At 48.6% G+C, this 20213-nt stretch overlaps 1 protein-coding gene across 1 annotated transcript; it reads right to left on the minus strand.

The window, feature by feature from the left end:
• Positions 1-4607: 4607 nt before the first annotated feature.
• Positions 4608-10578, minus strand: LOC144123289 (beta-1,3-galactosyltransferase 4-like). Its single transcript, XM_077656141.1, has 3 exons — positions 10446-10578; positions 9283-9641; positions 4608-5217 (listed from the first exon to the last, which is right to left on the minus strand). Exons 1-3 carry the CDS (start codon positions 10525-10527, stop codon positions 4678-4680), a joined length of 981 nt encoding a protein of 326 aa, XP_077512267.1. The 5' UTR covers positions 10528-10578; the 3' UTR covers positions 4608-4677.
• Between the last annotated feature and the right edge of the window lie 9635 nt (positions 10579-20213).

Raw genomic sequence — 20213 nt, forward strand, 5'->3', positions numbered from 1 at the left:
GGTGACCTCAGTTGGCGCAGTAAATTGTTAATTGGACAGCAGAGGCCACGGTCCAGCAGTGTCCACTGCTGGACTGATAATTACGATAGGGGGCAGTTGACATGTCTACTCCACTGCTAGGGTGCTCGGGAAAAAAAAGTATCACAATTTTCTGGACGAAGTTTTAAACCTTTTTTTCTACATTTAATGGAAGAAAAAGGAGCACGCTCCCTCACGCATTTTTCTTGAGCTCCGTTAGAGCTATAAACACGCAGACTGCTTCGGCCTCTTCCAGAGAGCAGATCTGTAACGAACAAGCTGCGGGTACTCACATCAAACGGAAGACTTCAGCCGGATCATTTCTGTGCGCACGTCATGGGAAGTCTGCACAGGACATTTTACACAGGAATTAATCCGGCGCGGGTGTGTGCGCCGGTGTCATGAGCCTTAAATGGAACACGACCACACACGCACAAAAGTATTAGCCGCTGCAGAGGAAATACGGGCAGATTCCATTAGCACTGCCGAAGGGCGGCCTTCGCGCCTTCGATGTGAAAATCAGCGGTTTTAAAATTAAACCCTTTCGAATGAGATCGTCCCGTTCAAGTGTTCGTGTCTACATAGGCGCTGAGAGTACATAACAAAACTGGAGGCATCGGGGAGTGTATGCATTTGCTGTGCCTATTGCGGGTCGTTGTATTCGTCGTGACAAAAATGCTTAAATGGATTCAGTTAAGTAACAACGGGAAAGTTTCGGTCTATTGCTGGACGCTCAACTAATTGCAGCAATATGACCAACCCTTTAGAGGAAAGCATGATAATTCAGTCCGTTCTCTATTTATCTCCTAACACCGTTATAGATACGTTCACGCTTATAAAAAAAGAGACAGTTGAGATTACTTGCTTGACAGCTTATTACACACCTGTCGTGCCATTCGATTGATGATGAGCCTCAACCAATAGTAAATATAAATTAATCCGTCTGAAAGGAAGGAAAATGAACTTTGGTTACTCGTACGTGAAAAATAAATTAAACTGGAGGATGATACGGAAGCAAAGGCCCAGTGCCGGGAAGATCGGCCGGGCAGATTCCCTTGGGAAAGGTAGATGGATGGGCTGTAGTGGAAACAAATGAGTTGAGGGGTAGGATTACGGTTGATTGCTACATAGTGTTCAACGTCCAGAAGTGACTCAGGGTATGAGGGACGACGTAGTGGAGGACTCTGGATTAATTCAGATCACCTGGGGAGCTTTGAACGTGTACAAAAATCTCAAAGAACACTGGCACCTTTCACGTTTCGCCTACATTGGAGTTATGATGAGTGTGAGGACAACATGGGATTTTATAATTGATCCTGATACAGTCCAGTTCATGTACAGGCCTGCATAGAGGGCGAGTGCTCGCTTTTTATCGAAAGTGAGGCTATTGGCCTCCAAGCGTACCCCCACCGCCACTAAAGGTTCGCCAGGGTCCCCGACCTTCCGAGACAGGAAGCCCTAACAGGGACCACGATCTGCAGTCCCTTCCCCCAAGCCGGGTTCTACCAACTCGACCTTCCTCAGCTACAAGAGGACCCTGCTTTCGCACGACCAAGCAGAGGGTACTTTGGCCCTTATACCAAGATACAAGTGTTTACGTGAAAACTCTTCATGGTAGTCGCACCATGCGTAAAATTTGCGGCTGGCTTTGCACCACAGAGACCTAGCTCGCTAGACGTCCCTGGCTGTATTGCCCTGACCTTCCCTCATATACAATGGCGGCTTTTTTCAAGTAGCGCTTTACTCCGAGTTCATATATCCCGTGTGCTGTGCGACGTCAGAACACGTTAAAGATGCCCAGGTGGTCGAAATTATTTCAGAGCCTTACGCCACTACGGCACCTCTTTCTTCTTTCCTTTTAACTACTTCCCTTCTCTCACGGCGCGGTTGAAGTGTTCACCAAGAAGAGAGACAGTTACTTCCCCTTTCATATCCTGATAACCATTTTTTTCTAGCCCTATGATCATGACTTTCTGTGAATACCTTATAGGGACGCTGAATCTGCTTTCGGTTCTCCAAATTCTGTCCATAGCAGTGTACCTAATGTGATGTTTGTTATTTGCGATCGCTTTCCTTTATGTATTCACACTTCGAAACACCTAAAAAATTATCAGGGGTAATTCCTTACTAAAAATGAACCCTAAGAGTCATTTCACTTTTCCCTGGTTGCGTACAATAACCGCAGCGTGGGAGACAACCTGGCGTAGGGGAAAGTGTGTGTATTTGTGTGCACCTTATTAATGCGAAAGCATTTCTAGTATATGTCCACGGGGTTGTGTCACCAAAGCATGTCACCAAAACGTGTCCGCAGCGATTGTGACGTTCTCAGATGAGATAGCATCAAAGGAATGGACGTGATCGAGAGAGGACGATGTGAGTATAATGCGCAAAAGTTTGATGACAAGAGGATGGTTAATTAATAGGAGCCAATAATGTCAAAAATAACGACGAAACAGCGCGGACGTCGATATAGTGGGTGGATGGAAAAACAGCCGTGGACGGCAAAATAGTCAAAAAATAGGCAAAGTGAACATACTTTGAAATGGATTGAAATGTGTTTTATAGCTGGTAATTAACTGAACAAAAAGTTTTATTCATATAGATTAATTAGTTAATTAATAAGAAGCAAACGTCAATGGACTCAGAGGGGCAAAGAGAAGCGACGAGTGTCGAGAAGGCGTCAATGCTTTCGCATTCCTCCAATGCGTGTAGCCTCAGTGATCTCTAACGTTTTTTTTTTTCTGCGCATATTCAGCGTGCATTGAATTTCTTCTTGTCACAAGAATATGTGTGTGCATGAAGTTTGAAACTTATGTATCCTCATGGTCCGTGTTACTTAATAATAATTAATAATTGTTTTTTTTTGTGAAAAGGAAATGATGCAGTATGTATATATCGTTGGACACCTGAACCGCGCCGTAAGGGAAGGGATAAAGAAGGGAGTGAAAGAAGAAAGGAGGAGAGAGGTACCGTAGTGGAGGGCTCCGGAATAATTTCGACCACCTGGGGATCTTTAACGTGCACTGACATCGCACAGCACACGGGCGCCTTAGCGTTTTTCCTCCATAAAAACGCAGCCATAAAAACGCAGCCGCCGCGTTCGGGTTCGAACCCGGGAACTCCGGATCAGTAGCCGGATCAGTACCGTGTTACTTTCATTGTTGGTATTTATGTTTCATGTATGGTTCCATCATTCCCCCGAGGTAGGAAGTATATGATGTATTGTCGGTTTGTTTATTTGACTGTCTTTTCTTTTATGTGTGCGCTTCATAATTAGCTATTCAGAGTCGTTCTTTAAATCTATAAATGACCGTGCCCGCATCCATTGATACGTTGTTCTTAACACCACTCGACCACTGAGCCTCGTGTTCGGTATTGACGTGGTTAGAGTCCTTAGTCTGGGAGTCATTTGCCTGATGCTACTGCCCATGCTCGGTAGAGGAGCCGAACTTAAGCCCCACACCGCATTCATAATTCTGACCTAAAAAAAATTCTGGCGTAATTTTTTACTATAAAAATTAAGCCTAAGACTGATTTAATTTTTCTCGTTATTCACCCCGTTTCATGTTCAGTGGATAGCTCTCGTACTGTAGCAATAAAATCCGTCTTCTTCCAGTTAAAATCAATCTTTGGCTCAATCTTTGAATTCTCTATTTGAACTGAACAATTTTTCATAAATTCGGTAAGAAACCGAGCGCCGTTAAACTGCACTACGGAGTTTAACAGCACAGAAGCTCGCCGTCGTGTACGCCCCGCTGGCTCCGTCCGATAACTTTGCAGGTATGCAGGAGAGGATAGCAATCGCAGGGTCTCGCAATGCCGGCATAAAAAAACTAGAACAGCCCACGACTAAGCTTCTGACTCTTGTATTTAGCAGCCAATGGCTTAGTCGCACAGCATTCACCCCGCGCGCGGAAGGTACTGGCATGGGAATGTGAGGACGAGGCGCCAAGCGGCCTCCGGTGAACAGAACAGCGGTCTGTTCAATATCGACAGATGTCGACTGCTGCACTAGCCATGTGATAGTGGATCTCGCTCATAAGAGGTAAGTACTGGGTTAGACCCTTCGTTGCCGTCAGGCTACTTACCGCTACCCTGGGCTCTTGCTCACTGACACACAGTATGTAGTGCTGTGCCTCTGACGGATGTAAAAAATAAAAGTAGGGGCTGTGGGCTGGTCAAGCTGCCTGCGAGCAGCTTTTTTCCCGCTGCCCTTTTATCTAAATGTATGAAGGCAAATAAATTATTATTATTATTACTATTATTATTATATAAACTTGATGCGAAGTACAGCCACAGAGCAGCAGTATTTTATTTCAATCGCATTAGTGCACGTTACTAATCTGACGCCCTCGAGCTCACAACAATGAACGGCAAGTCTCATGATAGTAATAAGAATGCGGCAAACTGCGTTCGAAGCGCTGAAAGCACCTCTTTATGCTAAGTTGTTAAGGAAGTATTCACACATCACAATAATGGTACGAGGTTCGGAAAAACTTATTTCTATTTAACGAGTCTTCGTGCGCTGGCAATGAAGTCGGACGACACATATAAAAACTCAAACTAAGTGCAATGAGCCGACCTCGCTCCCTATCTCTATCGTATTTCACCGCACAGTTATTTCACACGCCCTTCGACTTCCACGGGGACGTTGCACGGTCAGCGCTGCGAAAGGCTCCAGTGCAGGCTTGCCATTTCCCTCGGCTGCAGTCCGTGCAGCGTCAGATGCGAGGAGCTAACGTTGCCCTCCCGCAGCCACGTCTGCAGAAGTGAGTCCTCGGGGCGATGGCAGGGTCCGATGCCTTCCAGGTGCACCAGCTTGAGACCCGCCCTACGAGCCAGCCGCCCCGTGACCAACGGTCCTTCGTCTCCGTTCGGCTGCTCGTCGGCAAAGCCCGGCTGCAATCGCCGGAACACCTCCGACTTGGCCATGTAGGCGCAGCCTTCCAGGTGATCGCCACCTGGCGACAGGTGACCGTACATGGTCCCAGAGGATGTATTGCCCGCTAGCTGGTCCACAGCAGCTAGCACGGCGGGCACGTGCACGTGCGTGTCGTCGGTGACGCGCAGCACGAACTCAGAGTCGAGCACATGCCCGGGAACCCACTCTATGAGCAGAGCAGCCATCGATGCGGGGGGCTCCTGAACGCTCGGTGCCGCCGCCTGGGCCACGATGTCCTTGAACTGCCTGTACTCTTGCTGTGGGCGAGAAAGAGAGGGGGGGACTAAACATCTGTTTTGGAGAGTAAGACTCACAGACCGTGCAGGCATTCGATGTCTCGTATATAATCGGCCAGAAGGGCATCCTTCATTGTAATTTTTGCGGTATCTCGTAACTTACGTTGTGAGCAAACTGAACAAAACTTTATTTGAAGTGTACGTGCAGCACTTGTCAAGAGTAAAGAAACCAAGTGGTTTACTTCAGTGCTGCGCAGTGGGGCTCTTGTAGGATTCGTGGAAGTCCTAACTTAGGGAGGCGTGTGGACGAGAGTTCATATCACTTTGAAGAGATTCGGAATACTGGCCATGGATAACGCGCCTCACTGCACGGCCCAGAAAAAACCCCTTGGACTCTAAAGTTTTGACAAAGGTTTTATATACGCTCCAGGAAGGAGGGCGAAAGCAGAAACGCATGACAACGGCCTTCCTCCTCATAAAATGCGTGAAGAATTCGGAAGGAAACAAAGAGAAAAATTAACAATAAACCAGCATAGCACAGGTGTCTCAACATTAGTTGACATAAAATCAAACCAATAATTACATAGCTTAAGAAAAATGCCTAGAAACAATGTATAATTATAGTCGACAACAATTTTTTACACGTACACAGTGAATACTAATAGGCACAAAAGAATCCACACAGTTCTAATTGCAACCGTTTCAATCAAATACACTGCATGATGCAAACACACGACTCAAACGCTGGTTGCAAAAATTTGCGCAAGTGACGGAAACCAAACAACCACAATAGATAAATACATACTTGTGCATGTGTGTGCGATTCTTATGGGTTCGTTTGGATTAACAAGTTAAGTTTGCTAAATGTTAGGTAGGCAGCCATGGACGTGACCAGGGTGCAGTGCGCCAGAGCTTAAGTGGTGTGTGTGGTGTGGACGTGTGTGTTCCCCGGCTAGCGCAGTTTTATGGGTGGTGGAAGTGTTCTTATTGCATTGCAATTAAACATTGACCAGACAACAACAGGTCGTGTGGAGACATCTACAGACGGGGACCCTCCCCAGCGAAAACTACATATCTAAATTCATAAATAAGAATACCAAACCCTCCTGCCGTTTTTGTGGTGAGAAAGATAACTTATACCATATGATCTGGACGTACGAAGTCCATAAGCCTCCCTCAGAACTCCTGCCTGATTCCTCTAAAGAAGCTCGGGATAAGCTAAGGTCCAGCGATGACCTCGACATTCAGTCCAAGGCCGTCGAATGGGCCGGCGTCGCCAAAGGTCTCCACAGCCTGCGGCACGCTAGCTAACTTGCCTTATTCCCCTACGCTTATGAGCAATAAAGTTTCGTCAGCCTCAGCCCGGCTAGCGCACTCGGTGTGGAGCGTGTAGTACGTGCACGTCTTGCAGTAGTACTTGTCTTGAATGAAGATATAATGTTTACTGGAACAGCAGGATTTAGTGGAACGACACCGTGCGGCAAGTTGACCCAGAGGAATGGCGAGAGCGTTTTGCAACTGGCGTCGGCAACCATTTTTAGAGCTTTTGAAGCGCTCGAGCCCAATACCGGTACGGCGTGGCCTTTGTTCTTGGAAAGGTTGGAATTCTATTTTACTGCTAACGGCAGCACATTTAGTGAACAGAAGTGTGCCGTGCTGTACACTGTGTGCGGCGCAGCAACCTACGCCGCAATCCGCTCTTAGCACTCACCGACGCCGCCTCCATACACGCTCCGACGACACCGTGTGAAATCTGAAGATGCACTACAACCCGAAACCGTCCGTCATCGTTCAACGGTTTCAGTTCGGTAATCGTAGCCGGCATCCGAGAGAGAGCACTGCGGACTGCGTCGCCGAACTTCGCCGGCTGTCCAAACACTGCGACTCCAGCTCAAAGCTGGACGACATGCCCCTAGACAGGTTGGCCTGCGGCCTCCAAGAAAAACCCTACAGCGACAGCTACTTTCAGAACCCAAACTAACCTTCACGATAGCCAGAAACAGAGCAACAGCAGCGGAATATGCCTACCGTGAATCCGAAAGTTCTGGGAAAGGTACCCAACAAGTTTGCCGCGTCCAGAAAAATTGAGCTATAATAGCTAAGCCTAACTGAACGAAAGCATTACGCGACAGTGGATCGCGTTCAAGCAACCATTGTTTTCGCTGCAAAAGCGTTAACGAGGCTCACGAATGCCCGTTTCAGTACGTGCAATGCCATTATTCTAAAGAGCGGGGACACTCTGTGCAGAGTTGCCAGCGTAAAATTAGAGCCAGCGGAAACGTAAGCCCAGGAGTCATGAGCCGAATAGCCATCACGGCTGCGGCCGCGCAACAGCTGATATTTACGCAATCTTCCAAGTAGCGCCGGACGAACTGGCACTACGCGTTTCCGCAGAAATCAATGGTCAGCACATTGAGATGAAAGCGGACTTAGAAGCTATGTGCTCCGTGATTTAATGTGAGGGCTATGCGACGCCTGCGCTTGTAAAAACGCAAGTTGCAGTCGTGCGAGTTGAGACTTCGCGCGTACAATCAGCAAAGGATGCAGGTACTTGGGTCCACGGTTGCCCGGGCAAGGTAGACAAGATCGACTGCGTCTGGTCGTAATCAAGGGAGGTGGAGTTAGTGTGATTAGCAGGGACTAGTGCAAGGCTCTTGGGATTGAAGATCCATCATGTGAAGAGGACAACCAAAGTCTTGGAACTCAACAATGGGAGTGCTGCTGAGAAAGTATACCAAAATTTTTTTACCAGGATTGGGAAACTGGAACAGACCTCCCGTGCGGGTGAAAGTGGCCGGTTCCAAACTTTTCATGCCTCGTCCAGTTCCACTTGCTCTTCAGCTGAGAGTCGAGGAAGCACTGGACAAACTAGTGAGAAAAATAATTTTGCAGCCAGTGCGGCCTTCCGTATAGGCGGTTCCAGTTGTTCCGGTAGTCAAATAGAATAGTACAGTGGGAATATACGACAGCTATAAAAACACTGTAAATCCTGCAGTCCAGTGGCACACATACCTATTGCAGAAACACGAAGAAATGTTTGCAAAAGTGTCAGGATGTTCGGATTTCTTGAAGCTTGTGCGTTAAGAATTCAGGAAATCATGCAGAAGAACCAAATTCGACATGTGAAGGTGGCACCTCCCCGACTGTCTTCCAATGGCCAGGTAGTGCGGATAGTACAGGAAACAAAACAAGTCCTCAAATGCTTGAGAGCGGAGACATAGCTACGAAGCTTTGCGAGTTCCTTTTAAGTCTGCATGTTGTTTCATATTCGACCACGGCAAAGAGCCTTGCCAAAATGCTTATCTGTAGAAGACTCCATTCTAATCATGGCATACTTAACCCAGATTTTCAGTCTGAAATGGAGCTCAAACAATAAAAGCTTGTGGAGCGGAGGAGTCAAGGTATTAGTACATTTCAGCAACAAGAACCCCTTTTTATGAGAGTTTATCCCAGGTCCGTACCATAAATAATCCCCTATGGAAACGCCATGGGGACGAGGTTCACCGTCGATAATGGTGTGCATACTCGAAAGAATCAAGTGAGGAGCAGATAGCAGCCACTCCAATTCTTGAACGGCCGGCTGTCAACAGAACAGGAGGATCCTGAGAAAGAATGCGCGCTTTCACCAGCAACTCAAATGGATGGTGCAGCGCAACAGGACCTGCCAGCAGCATCGCCACTCTCTCTTCAGTACACTAAGTATCATATAAACGCGTGGTCAGCCTTCGATGTACAGAAATCAGCCGTTTAGCTAGGTGCCGATATCACCTTTCCTTCTATCGTTAGCTCCACATCGAGCCGCCACGGCCCGTGGCGGCTCTATAGGCCCGTGTACTGTGCGATGTCTGTGCACGTTAAAGAACCCCAGGTGGTCGAAATTTCCGGAGCCCTTCACTACGGCGTCCCTCATGGCCTGAGTCGCTTTGGGACGTTAAACACCCATAAATCAAAATAAATCAAATTAGCTCCACAGTAGGCATATACATAAAGTCCAGTAAAATGAACAGCGGTGGCAGCTCAATGGGCAACTATACAGTCATACGCACAGGGGAAACTGCTAGCGCGGCCGTACCCTGGAGACCTTACCTTCATGAAGCGGTGCATGCTCAAACCCCGAACCACGCTCATGAAGAAGATGACGCGCAGGGTGCAGTTGGGGTACTGGCGAGATAGCCCCCAGCTGGAGCGGATCGTGTCCCGCTGCGGCCTGCGCTCGGGAGACGTGGTGACGAGCACTGTGAGCCTCGGGCAGGGGATCCAGATCCCGCTCACGTCGACCAGCAGGTCCGGGTAGCCCCAGAGCACATCGTCCGTGCCCGGCGGTGGCTCTCGGCTAGACTGGGACCACGTTCGCCACACCACACGGTCGCCAAGAGACCCCGTCCACTCAATCGCAGAGGAATTCACGCCGCTCACGTCTTCGGCTCGTGGAGCCGCTGCGCACACTGATAAGCGGGGGTATACTCAAAGTTGAATAGGAACTACGCATGGGTATTCCCTCAAGTGCACTGTCGCTCTTCATCATCGCAGTCATGCATAATCTGCTGAGCTAACTCCACTGAAATGTAAAGTCCAAATGGGCAACGATGGTCTTGCCTTCCATCTTTGCTTTGCTTTCGAATAGTTCGCACTGCCCACTGTTCATATTGTTCAGAAAGCGAAAACCTTACACTCGTGCGCGCATATATATGCACGCGGAAAAACCAAAGGAACCAGGATCACGGAGCTTTCATCCTTCTTGAAGCGACCGTGCAAAAGGAAATCTTTCACAGTAAAGGGTCGCAGATTATAATTGCCTACAAAGAGTAACTTGGTGAGGATCGAACAGTTCTGCAGGCTTTTGCGGGCTGATTATGCTGTAAATGATTGTCTCAATTTGATGTTTTGAGTTCCCGTGCCACTCTGAAACGACCGCAACAACCATGCGCGTGCCGAAATTAAATATGGGGCACAGCAATTACTCGTTTCTTTTGAGCACGATTCTAAAAAAGAAATGTGTAGCACTTTTTTAGCGGATGTGACACTCGTAAATATTTTGACGTATCCGAGGAACATAATAATAACTGTTAAAAAGCACGACAACCAGAGAGCATAAAACAACCAAGTGTTATGTTCCAGCAACTGACTGAAGAGTTGCAATGCAAGCCAAGACCCTCGGATATCCAACTACAATGCTAGCTTTTTCAATTCACGCTTCAGAGCGCTATCAAGAACATCCATAGACACGCCAGAAGAGTCGATGTACTCACTCATGAAAGCTGTCGTTGCCTGCTGCTGACTACAGCAACTCGCATCTAGATCTTTGAGCACCAAGTTCCAAGCAAGTCCCATCAAAGCGAGAAAGGGCAGCAAAAGGCAGAAGCAGAACAGGGCTTTCCGCGGGGTGCCCTGGGTCACACAAGAAAGGCCTGTACAATGAAATCATATATTCTTTTAAGCATGCCCACGCAAGCACACTGAATAACTCCATCAACATAGTTCAATGGACATTTCGCATAGAGAGCAAGCGCGGGTGAGTGTGAACATAGAGCATGTTGACTGGTGGTGGTGGAAACATTTATTGCCAAATACAGAGGGGGGAAAAACCCCTAACATGCCACGAGGCAACCGCTTCAGGACGTCGGTAATTATCCGGCGCTGGTCAGCAGCAGCGGAGCTGACCAGGAGAGTCTCCCAGTATGACTCCGCTGTGGTTGGGTATGGAGGGTGTGGGAAGGTAGGTTATGTGAGGAGGACATGAAGGAAGTCTTACGGTTTCCCGCAGAGCTTACAAGAAGAAAGGAATTGATCGGGGTAGCGGGCATGAAGGAGAGTAGGGTAAGGAGCAGTTCGGGTCTGGAGTCGGCGCCAGTGGGAGGCCTGGGTTAAGGTTAGGGAGGGAGCCGGCGGTACGTAAACGCGCCGGGTATCTCGGTAGTAGGCAAGAATATGTTTGAACGTAAGCAGACGCTCCCGGGATGGCGGAGGAGGTCCAACGCCAGCCCGGAAAGTGAGACCTCGGGCGAGGGAGTGGACCTTCTCGTTACCCGGGAGGCCTGCGTGTGCGGGGGTCCAGATAAGGGTTACGGGGTGGGTGGGGTGCCAGAAGCGTAGAAGCCGAGCCGCGGTGAGGGATATCAGGGCTTTGGCGAAATTGGATAGGGCAGATTTTGAGTAGGAGATAATTTTGATGGCAGAGGTGGAGGCAAGAGCGAGTGCAATGGCCGCTTCCTCTCCAATTTCCGATGAGTCTGTGGTGACGGATCCTGATTCGATTAGTCGGGCCTGAGAATTAGCGACGGCGAGAACCATGCGGGAGCCCGACTAGTACGCTGCCGCGTCCACGTAGGCTACATCGGGACTGTTGCCGTAGAGCTTGTGCAGGGCTTTGGCGCGGGCTGTCCTGTGTTCTCCGTCGTGCTCGGGCTGGGTGTTCTTAGGGAATCAAAGGATGATGAGATGGGAGCGTAGGTCTGGAGGTAGGGGAACCCCCTCGGTAGTATGGGTGATCGGGGTGATGTCTAGCTGACAGAGTAGAGTGCGGCCTGCCGCGGTACTCGACAGGCGAGTCAGCTGTGCTGTTAGGGTGGCTTCTGCCAGCTCCTCAGACGTGTTGTGGGTACTGAGGTTGAGGAGCCGGGTAGTAGAGGTGCTGGGGGTAGGCGGAGGGCAACCTTCGTACAGCTCCTGAGGAGTGCGTTGGTGGTCGCCCATGGTGAGTGTGGCTGTTCATTCCGAGAGGAAATCGCGGATGTAATTGTACATTCGCGGGCCTACGCCTAGGGCGTGGAGGCCTTCTAGGATGGCTGCGTGGGTAACGCTATCGAAAGCTTTTGTTAGGTCGACGCCGAGGATAGTCTTGGTATCGCCCGCGGGGGAGTATAGGATGCGGTGCTTGAGTTGTAGAAAGACGTCCTGGGTGGACAAGCCCGGGCGGAAACCAAACATGCACTAAGGCATAAGGTTGTTGTTCTCCAAATACCGGCTGAGCCGGGTCTGGAGGACGCGCTCCGTGAGCTTGCCCGCACATGACATAAGAGAGATGGGAAGGAGGTTAGCGGGGAGAAGTGGTTTGCCGGATGTGGGAATAAAGACCACTTTGGCGTCTTTCCACTGAGGTGGGAGGGCGCCGCGCAGCCAGCATTCGTTGAAGTAGTGGGTGAGGGGTTTGACGGAGGGGGAATCTAGGTTGCGGAGTGCCTTGTTGTGCACTCCGTCGGGGCCAGGAGCTGAGGGCGCGTTGAGGCGCTGAAGTTCTGCCCTCACTTCCGCCTCGGTGATCGGCTAGTCGAGAAAGTCGTTGGGGAGCCTGTGTAGTCAGGGTGGTCTGCGGAGGGATATGCGGGGAAGTAGATATCACGAAGCTCCTCGAGGAGTTCCTGCGGGGAGGCCTCGGATGTGTGTATGAGCTTTATGAGGTTGTGTTTCTAATGTGTCTAGGACTGAGTCGAATCAATGAGATGGCGGAATAGGTTCCAGGTCTGGGGCAGGCTCATGTTGTCGTCCAGCTTGTTACAGAGAGATTCCCAATTTTGACAAGACTGAGTTGCAGCATGCGTCTCAATCTCTTTGTTGAGCCGGGCCAGCCGGCGCCTGAGTGCTCTATTCCAGCACTGACGCCGCCACCTCCGTTCGAGACCCGCCTTGGCCTCCCATAGGTGCAGAAAATGGGAATCCATCGCGTCTGCGGGGCAGTCCTCTGGGAGTTGGCTAGTCACGGCGCGGACGTCACTCTGGAGTTGGTCGCACCAAGAAGCTATGCCTGAGATGGTGTGTAGAGTGCGGGATGCTCGGGAGGCGCGGAACGAGTCCCACTTCGTGATGGTAGCATCACGAGAGGGTCTACGTGTTGGGCCTGCTTGTAGGATAATCTCGATAATGTAGTGATCACTACCCAAATTCTCCTTGGTGTTACACCACGCTGCGTGAGGGAGGCGGTGGGTGAAGGTGAGGTCAGGAGTAGTGTCTGCGCAGACACTGTTCCCGATGCGAGTAGGGGTAGAAGCCGGCCTGCTGAGCTGCGAGCCATACCCTGCGCCCCTTGGGGGTGTCGGCTGTGTAGTCCGAGGCCGTGTGCGGGTCGTTGAAGTCCCCTACAATCGGGAGGGGGCATTTGTGTGCGGCTAGCCTAGCAAGCGTGAATAGTCGGTCGAAGTGTGCCGCAGGCACTTCGGGTGGCTGTATATGTTGAGGATGAAGAGACTAGTATCCCGAGTGCGCTGCGGCATGAGTTAGATGAAGAGATGATTGCATGTTGACTGTCACTGTTCTTTAGAGCAGCGCTCGCATCGCTGCTGCTCAGTAAATGGAAAGTTGAGATGTCATTTACGTACTAATTACAAAAGTATATGTGCAAGGAGCATGCAAATGATGACCTCGGAAGTGTTCCCCGAATGCAATGGCTAGGCTCACTCCGGTTCTGGTAGTGAAAAAAATGTTTCATGCGACCTTTCTATGTGAGGATGTCCTTTTACGAGGACGACACTACGATAGTCAGTAATGCATTATTACAACACAGCTGTTGTGGGTGATCTGTGAGACTTAATGAAGAATTCTTGCTATTTATGTAATATTTATGCTAATTGAACTATGAAAGTTGCTTCCACAGCTGAAAATTGGCGACGTAAGCACTGTATTATCTTTCTACCGATCACTGATGCCGAAACTTTCCTGAACTTATTCAGTGGCTCTATGCTCTTCCCTTTACTATAGAGCCAGTACCGCCCCGTTTGCAAAGCCAATTCTCTAACAGGAGTGATAAAAAGCAAAAAATGTACATGTATTCTATTTCAGTAAAAAGAAGGCAGACTGGGGAATAAAATCGATCCAGTCTGCTGGAGCTATGTGTTGTAGTTGCTGAGGAAATGGGCCTTAAATATGCTTCCAAGTACATAAGTAGTATGCAGCCAACCCTGTGGCCTTGAATTAAACGCTGCCGCCTGCTCATGCTTTGCAACTCTTTAATATAAACCCTCCGCAGTACGTCGTAGCTATGAGCAATCCCGTTCAACGGCTCACCAGCGAAACGAAAATGTCGTCAACGTGGGCTGGCAAGTGCACGCTCGCGACCCCAGTATTAGACGTGTACCCTACGCCGCCTGTGATCCAGCTCGGTTCATGAATGGGCTCACTCATGGGGATATTTACTTTGGTCACTTTTTCGGTTCATAAAATGGGGATAAGTCTTGGTACCTCTCTGGCTCTTTCTAAATGCTCACTACCAGGCTAAAATTAGCTGCGGAAACATGCTGAGCATGCACTTCCACTGTTCCGATTCCCCAAGTTTTCACTGAGTGCGGAGGTGTTCAATATGCGCTTCCTTTCTTACTGATCAGCCCGCAAAATACCGACTACCCGCACACATGCAGAAAGTCACTCACGCAGCTGAAGCAGTCGAAGCAACGGCCTGCCTTCCTCCAGAGCCACCGCTGTGAACGCCCCATGGTTTCCTCCATTGGAGCCTTTCGGGCACAGGGCGACCTGCTGGCTGAAGTCGGTGTCATAGGCGAGACAGCGTAGCGAAGGTACAACCGCTCTTGACCCTAGAGGCATCTTCTTCTGTTTCTTCTCGCTCTCAGAGCGCCTTCCACATCTTCTTCTTCTTCTTCTCCTAAGTAAGCATGGCACATACCCGCGCAGGGGGATTGGCCAAGCTTCAGTAGATAATCCCAATGAGGTATTTTCGCGGGGAAAAATAGGCGTGAGAAGACTAAATCACTATAAAATTAGAACAGTCAATTGAATTAAAGAAATATGAATTATCAGGAATAGAATCGAGCGTTTTTGGACATGCCACAAAATTTTGTACACAGTTAACAAGGTAATCGATCAGTTGCACTTATGTAATCATGAAGGTAGCAGCAGACACTGCTTAACGGGAATCCCTTTGCGCTCGCGCCGAACGAAAGAATAACTGGAAGAGACAGTGGGAGTCCTAACCTCGAAAGAGGGACCTCCAAATGCTGTTTTCTCTGAACTGCGAACCGCCGGCAAGAGAGGAGAAAATACGGCAACTTCCTCTTCTTTTCCCGGCCTACGACAGCATCCGCAAGTATTCCCGTCTGCGTATGTTGTTCGTGGAAGAGCGTATTTCATTTCTTTCTGTTGTAGTTTGCTCCACCTTCTCTTCTGTCCTTGTCGTAAGTAGGATGCATATTCATGGTGTGGTATTAACATGAATTTTCTCTCTGATCTTTGATACAAATGCAGAAGGACAAGTTCATGGCATTTTTAATGCGGTAGGTACTGATCCAGGAGGTAGACTAATAGGCTACGCGTCAGTGAAAACCAGACCCGTTGCGACTGCTGAGGAAGTTGTCATATCCATCTTCATCCAGGCGCATCTTCAGTCAGTCATAATCTCAGACTCTCCAACTGCATTTAGAAACTACATCAAATGTCGAGTCGGCAAGCAGGCCGTTAAGATCCCCAAGGTTACAAACTTTGAAACCGCAGTCATAATATGCTCCTCTGCATACTGAGGGGGGCGGGGCATGAGCTTTCCCACGACCTTGCCCGTCAATTACTACCCCGGGCACCATCGCAGAACGATCACAACCATAATGTTTCACTCTACACCTTTGCTGAAATACTACAGAACTACAGCCTAGAGCGATCAGAATGTTCGAAACCCTCGAAAGAATTAAGCAAAGACGATAAAATAACATTAAGAAGGGTGCAAACCAATAACTTCCACACCCATAACACACTACCCACCTGCTAGAGACCCGTGTACTGTGCAATCTCGGTGCACACTTAAGAACCCCAGGTGCCTGAAATTATCCGAAGCACTCTATTACGGCGTCCCTCATATCCTAAATCACCTTAGGACGTTAAACACGATCTAACCTAATCCTAAAACTAGAACTTTACACGCAAGATAGATAGGCCTTCCAGGTAAAAAAAAACATTTAAGGGACACTTATGCTCCGCCTTTAAAGACATGAAGCGATAGCGTTAATGGCTCCCTTCAACAGTTTCTCTTCACGCACAGTCACTTTTCTGTGTTCACATTCACACATTTATCACCACAGAGTTTCCACGTGATTGCCTTTCAACTCTTCCACACTGCAGTTTACGTACATAATGTTGCTTCTATACGCGCATAACCACTGATTAGTACTCACTGCACTACACACACCATCACATGGCCACAACGGAGCGTTCCCCTCGGACGCAAGTTCCGCACCACGTATTCCGCCCTGAGAAAACTTTATACTGCTCGCCCGCCATCTGTTGGGGATGCGGCGTCATCAGATTGGGATGTTTTCCGGTGGCCGCCGCATGCCAGCGCCACTATGCCACATCAACAGGTAAAAAATCCAGAAGGTAAAAAAAATGGATTAGTTCAATGGAAAAGAAGCAGAGTGTAGAGTTATATAGAAATTGGAAAAGGCAGATCAGGAAGAAATCGTTCTATGATAAGTCAAGAAGCAGTGCCCTAATCTTAGAAGCTAGATCAGGGTGTCCTAGAATGCGCAGCTACAAACAGAAATATAACGAAGAAGATGACGCATGTGCAGTGTGTGGTAAATCTGTAGAAACAATTGAACATCTTATTCTCGAATGTTATGGTATCCATCCGGGTGTCGATGCAGGCACATTCACTCTCCCTGAGGCCCTGGTGTTTAGATATAACAATGCTTATGTGATTGAATCTGCGGTTGAATTTAGCCAAAATTTATTGGAAGATTGGGGACTCAAAAGCAGAAGTGACGCTATGTTAGAAGTGTAGGATTAAAATGTACTTAACGAATGACGAATGTACAGACCGGTTTATACCACCGTTGAAGAAATATAAAGATAAAACGAATTTAAAAAATGAAAAAAGGGCGAATATGGTGGCAACTGCCACAAGCTCGTTTCCAAGGGGACGCTCCCATATTCCATCCATCCATCCAAGCAATGAGAATACGGAACGCTTTCATACATCCACGCGTGACGCCGGTTTCTCGACACAACGCCGACGTCGCCTTTGCCGCTGAACAGTAGCCTTAAAGTTGGCGCTTTAAAACAAGGCCATATTCCCGATCCATTCCCCGACCCCTAACCAGTGGGAGGCCGCCCTGCTCAACGCAGGCTCTGAGGGACAGAAATGGCTCGTAAACAGAGCCGCCGTAGCAGCTTCGAGCAAAAGAATCCTGAAGTAGGGACTGCAACCATGGAGTTCATACTCAATTTCGTCAGTAAACATTTTCAACAGCAACAGCTCGTATTCCAGTAACCTTTCTTTGCATTCGACTAGCCGACACAAGATTCGGCGCCTCATTTCACTAACATAAAATATGCAGCAGAAATCATCGAATCTTCTTTAAGCTGTCATCATGGCGAGAATTGCGTTACCCCACTTCTCAGACCTCAGCCTGAATTTTCTTGGTGCCTCTGGAGAGTTCTTCGCAGTAAGCAGTGTTTGAAACGAAGTGTCAACGAAAAAACTTGCCTGCATCGCCGCTTTGCATGCATCCTTCAATATATATACGGGGCCTAATGCTCACTCTGCGAGTTATATACTGCACCATTAAATTTCAAGCAGTGAGCTGTCCATGCCTAATATTTATTCGCAAATGGCACCATATTTACACTGCGCATTTGGGGAAAAGCAACTGCTGGCTTTTGTCCTAACATATTACAGAGTGCACGTGCTAGATTTAAGAGCAAAACGACAGGCATGCGGCCAGAAATAAAGATCTACACCATATATGTCACAACGAAAGATAGCTTAGAAGCCCTTAACAGTCTAAAGTGCATGCGTATTTTACTTGTTGACAGCTTCCTGACGGCGCGCAACATGGGTTTGTGCGCATGTTGGCTTTTCAGCAAATTTCAGCAGCATATCGAATGAACCCGCCGCGGTGGTTCAGTGGTTAGGGCGCTGGGCCATTGATTCAGAGTTACCGGGTTCGGACCCGACCGCGACGGCTGCGTTTTTTTGGAGAAAAAACACTAAGGCGCCCGTGTGCTGTGCGATGTCAGTGCACGCTAAAGATCCCCAGGTGTTCGAAATTATTCCGGAGCCCTCCACTACGGCACCTCTTTCTTCCTTTCTTCTTTCACTCGCTCCTTTATCCCTTCCATTACGGCGCGGGTGAGGTGTCCGCGGATATATTAGACAGATACTGCGCCATTTCCTTTCCCCAAAAACCTATTATTATTATTATTATTATTATTATTATTAATATTATTATTATTATTATTATTATTATTATTATTATTATTATTATTATTATTATTATTATTATTATTATTATTATTATTATTATTATTATTATTATTATTATTATTATTATTCATACTTACTGAGCTTTGCGCACATACCTGCTGCTTGGTCGAACGCAGTTACCAGCTCGGAGACGACGGGCGCAGGTTCCGTTTCTGTGGCATCCATAGTTACCAAAACACTGCCGCTTGCGATCTGTGCTGCCATCATTAATACTGTGCTGCTGCGCATGCGTTGAGATCCTCAGGAACGCAATTCGCCCTTCTCATCGGTTCAACATCCCACGCTTGGCCAGACTGTTTTCAGAACTCCAGATAGATGGGCAGTGCCTTTACCATTTGACGGTGCCAAAGCCATTCGACCGCTTCGGGAGTAACTATAAAGTCGGCTGGCCTTAGTGCATCATTGCCCCGGGCCGTGTGTGCGCTTCAGCTTCTGTGCTCTGCTCTCTTTCCGTCCTTTCAATCCTTGCCTTTCTAGCGCAGGTATAGGCAACAAAATGGGGCAGCCTGGGTTTACTCAGTCTGGTCAACCTTCGTTACACTTTTTAACGCGATATCGTCTAAGAGCCCATGTCGGAGAGAATCCGAGGTCTACGTAGGCGTTGGCGCCGGCGTCGTTGACCATGAGCGAAAAATCCACGGTAAAATTACCAGAGACGCAACAAAGGTGGCACTATAGGTGGCACCCACTACGGACGGGAGTTTTGCGGACTAAGACATATAGAGTCAGGTACCACGAGATAGACACGTTGTGCATTGCGTGCGGAGAGGAGGAGGAAACGGCTGAACACTTGATACTTTTCTGTAAAAGGCTTCACCCTACAGTGGGAAGCAGCGGGGCTGACTTACCCAAGGCATTGGGGTTTAAGGACAGTGAAGCGAAAGTATATTTTAAGCGGGTAGAAGTAACCAAGCGAAGGTTATCTGATTGGTGGCTAAAATCAAGACAAGAGTAAAATTTCATAAGTCATGGCTAGGTGGCTTAAGCCACCGCCCGATGCAAAGGATTCAGCCGTATCCATCCATCCATGCATCAATCCACTAGGCGGCCGCAACTAGGAGATGAGGCACTTAGACCACGTGACCTTGTGGCGTCATCACAACCTCCGGACTTAATCAATGTTTCGACGAAAGTTCGTCTGGTCAGGCATTGTATTAAAGAAAAAGGAATGCGGTCACTGACCATGTCATGAAATTCAAAGACGTTTCGGAACCACGTACGGGTTCCTTGATCACTGATCCCGTACGTGGTTCCGAAACGTCTTTGAATTTCATGACATGGTCAGTGACCGCATTCCTTTTTCTTTAACCTCCGGACAGTGAGGGAACTGCCCGCCGTGGCAGGTGGCATTTATATTATTGATTGGTCGCGAGATTGCTCGGGAAGAGCAACCTCGGTCTCCAGTGGCGCATCGTAGGGCAGTGGCGCATCGCTTAACCGTTGCAATATATGCGTGCGCTAGGGATCCGTGAATGTAGAGAATGACCAATTCCGCATGTATGGGCATACACCTATTAAGGCTATCACATCATACAAGCCGCGTCGGTGGATGAATTGTTACCGTGCTCGGCTGATGGCCCGAAAGACGCGGGTCCGTTCCCGGTCGCGGTGGTCGCATTTCGATGGAGGCGATACGCTAGAGGCCCGTGCGTGTACTATGCGATCACAGTGCACGCTATAGGAACTCCTGGTGGTCTAAGTTATCCGGAGCTCTCATCTATAGCGTCCTTCACACCTTGAGTCTCTTTGGAACGTTAAACCTCATAGAAACCAAAAAGCTATCGCGTCATGCCCCTAGAATGGGGGGAGCTTCAGTGTC

The sequence above is a fragment of the Amblyomma americanum genome, chromosome 3 (assembly GCF_052857255.1).
Source record: "Amblyomma americanum isolate KBUSLIRL-KWMA chromosome 3, ASM5285725v1, whole genome shotgun sequence".
NCBI classification, from domain to species: domain Eukaryota; kingdom Metazoa; phylum Arthropoda; class Arachnida; order Ixodida; family Ixodidae; genus Amblyomma; species Amblyomma americanum.

What these genes read in the sequence shown, in the direction of transcription:
- LOC144123289 (XM_077656141.1), bottom strand. Translation starts at nt 10,527, where the DNA reads ATGGGACTTGCTTGGAACTTGGTGCTCAAAGATCTAGATGCGAGTTGC. An exon ending in GGCAACGACAGCTTTCATGA is followed by an intron (nt 9,642 to 10,445) that starts GTGAGTACATCG and finishes CCCGCTTATCAG; the next exon opens with TGTGCGCAGCGGCTCCACGA. An exon ending in GCATGCACCGCTTCATGAAG is followed by an intron (nt 5,218 to 9,282) that starts GTAAGGTCTCCA and finishes TCTCGCCCACAG; the next exon opens with CAAGAGTACAGGCAGTTCAA.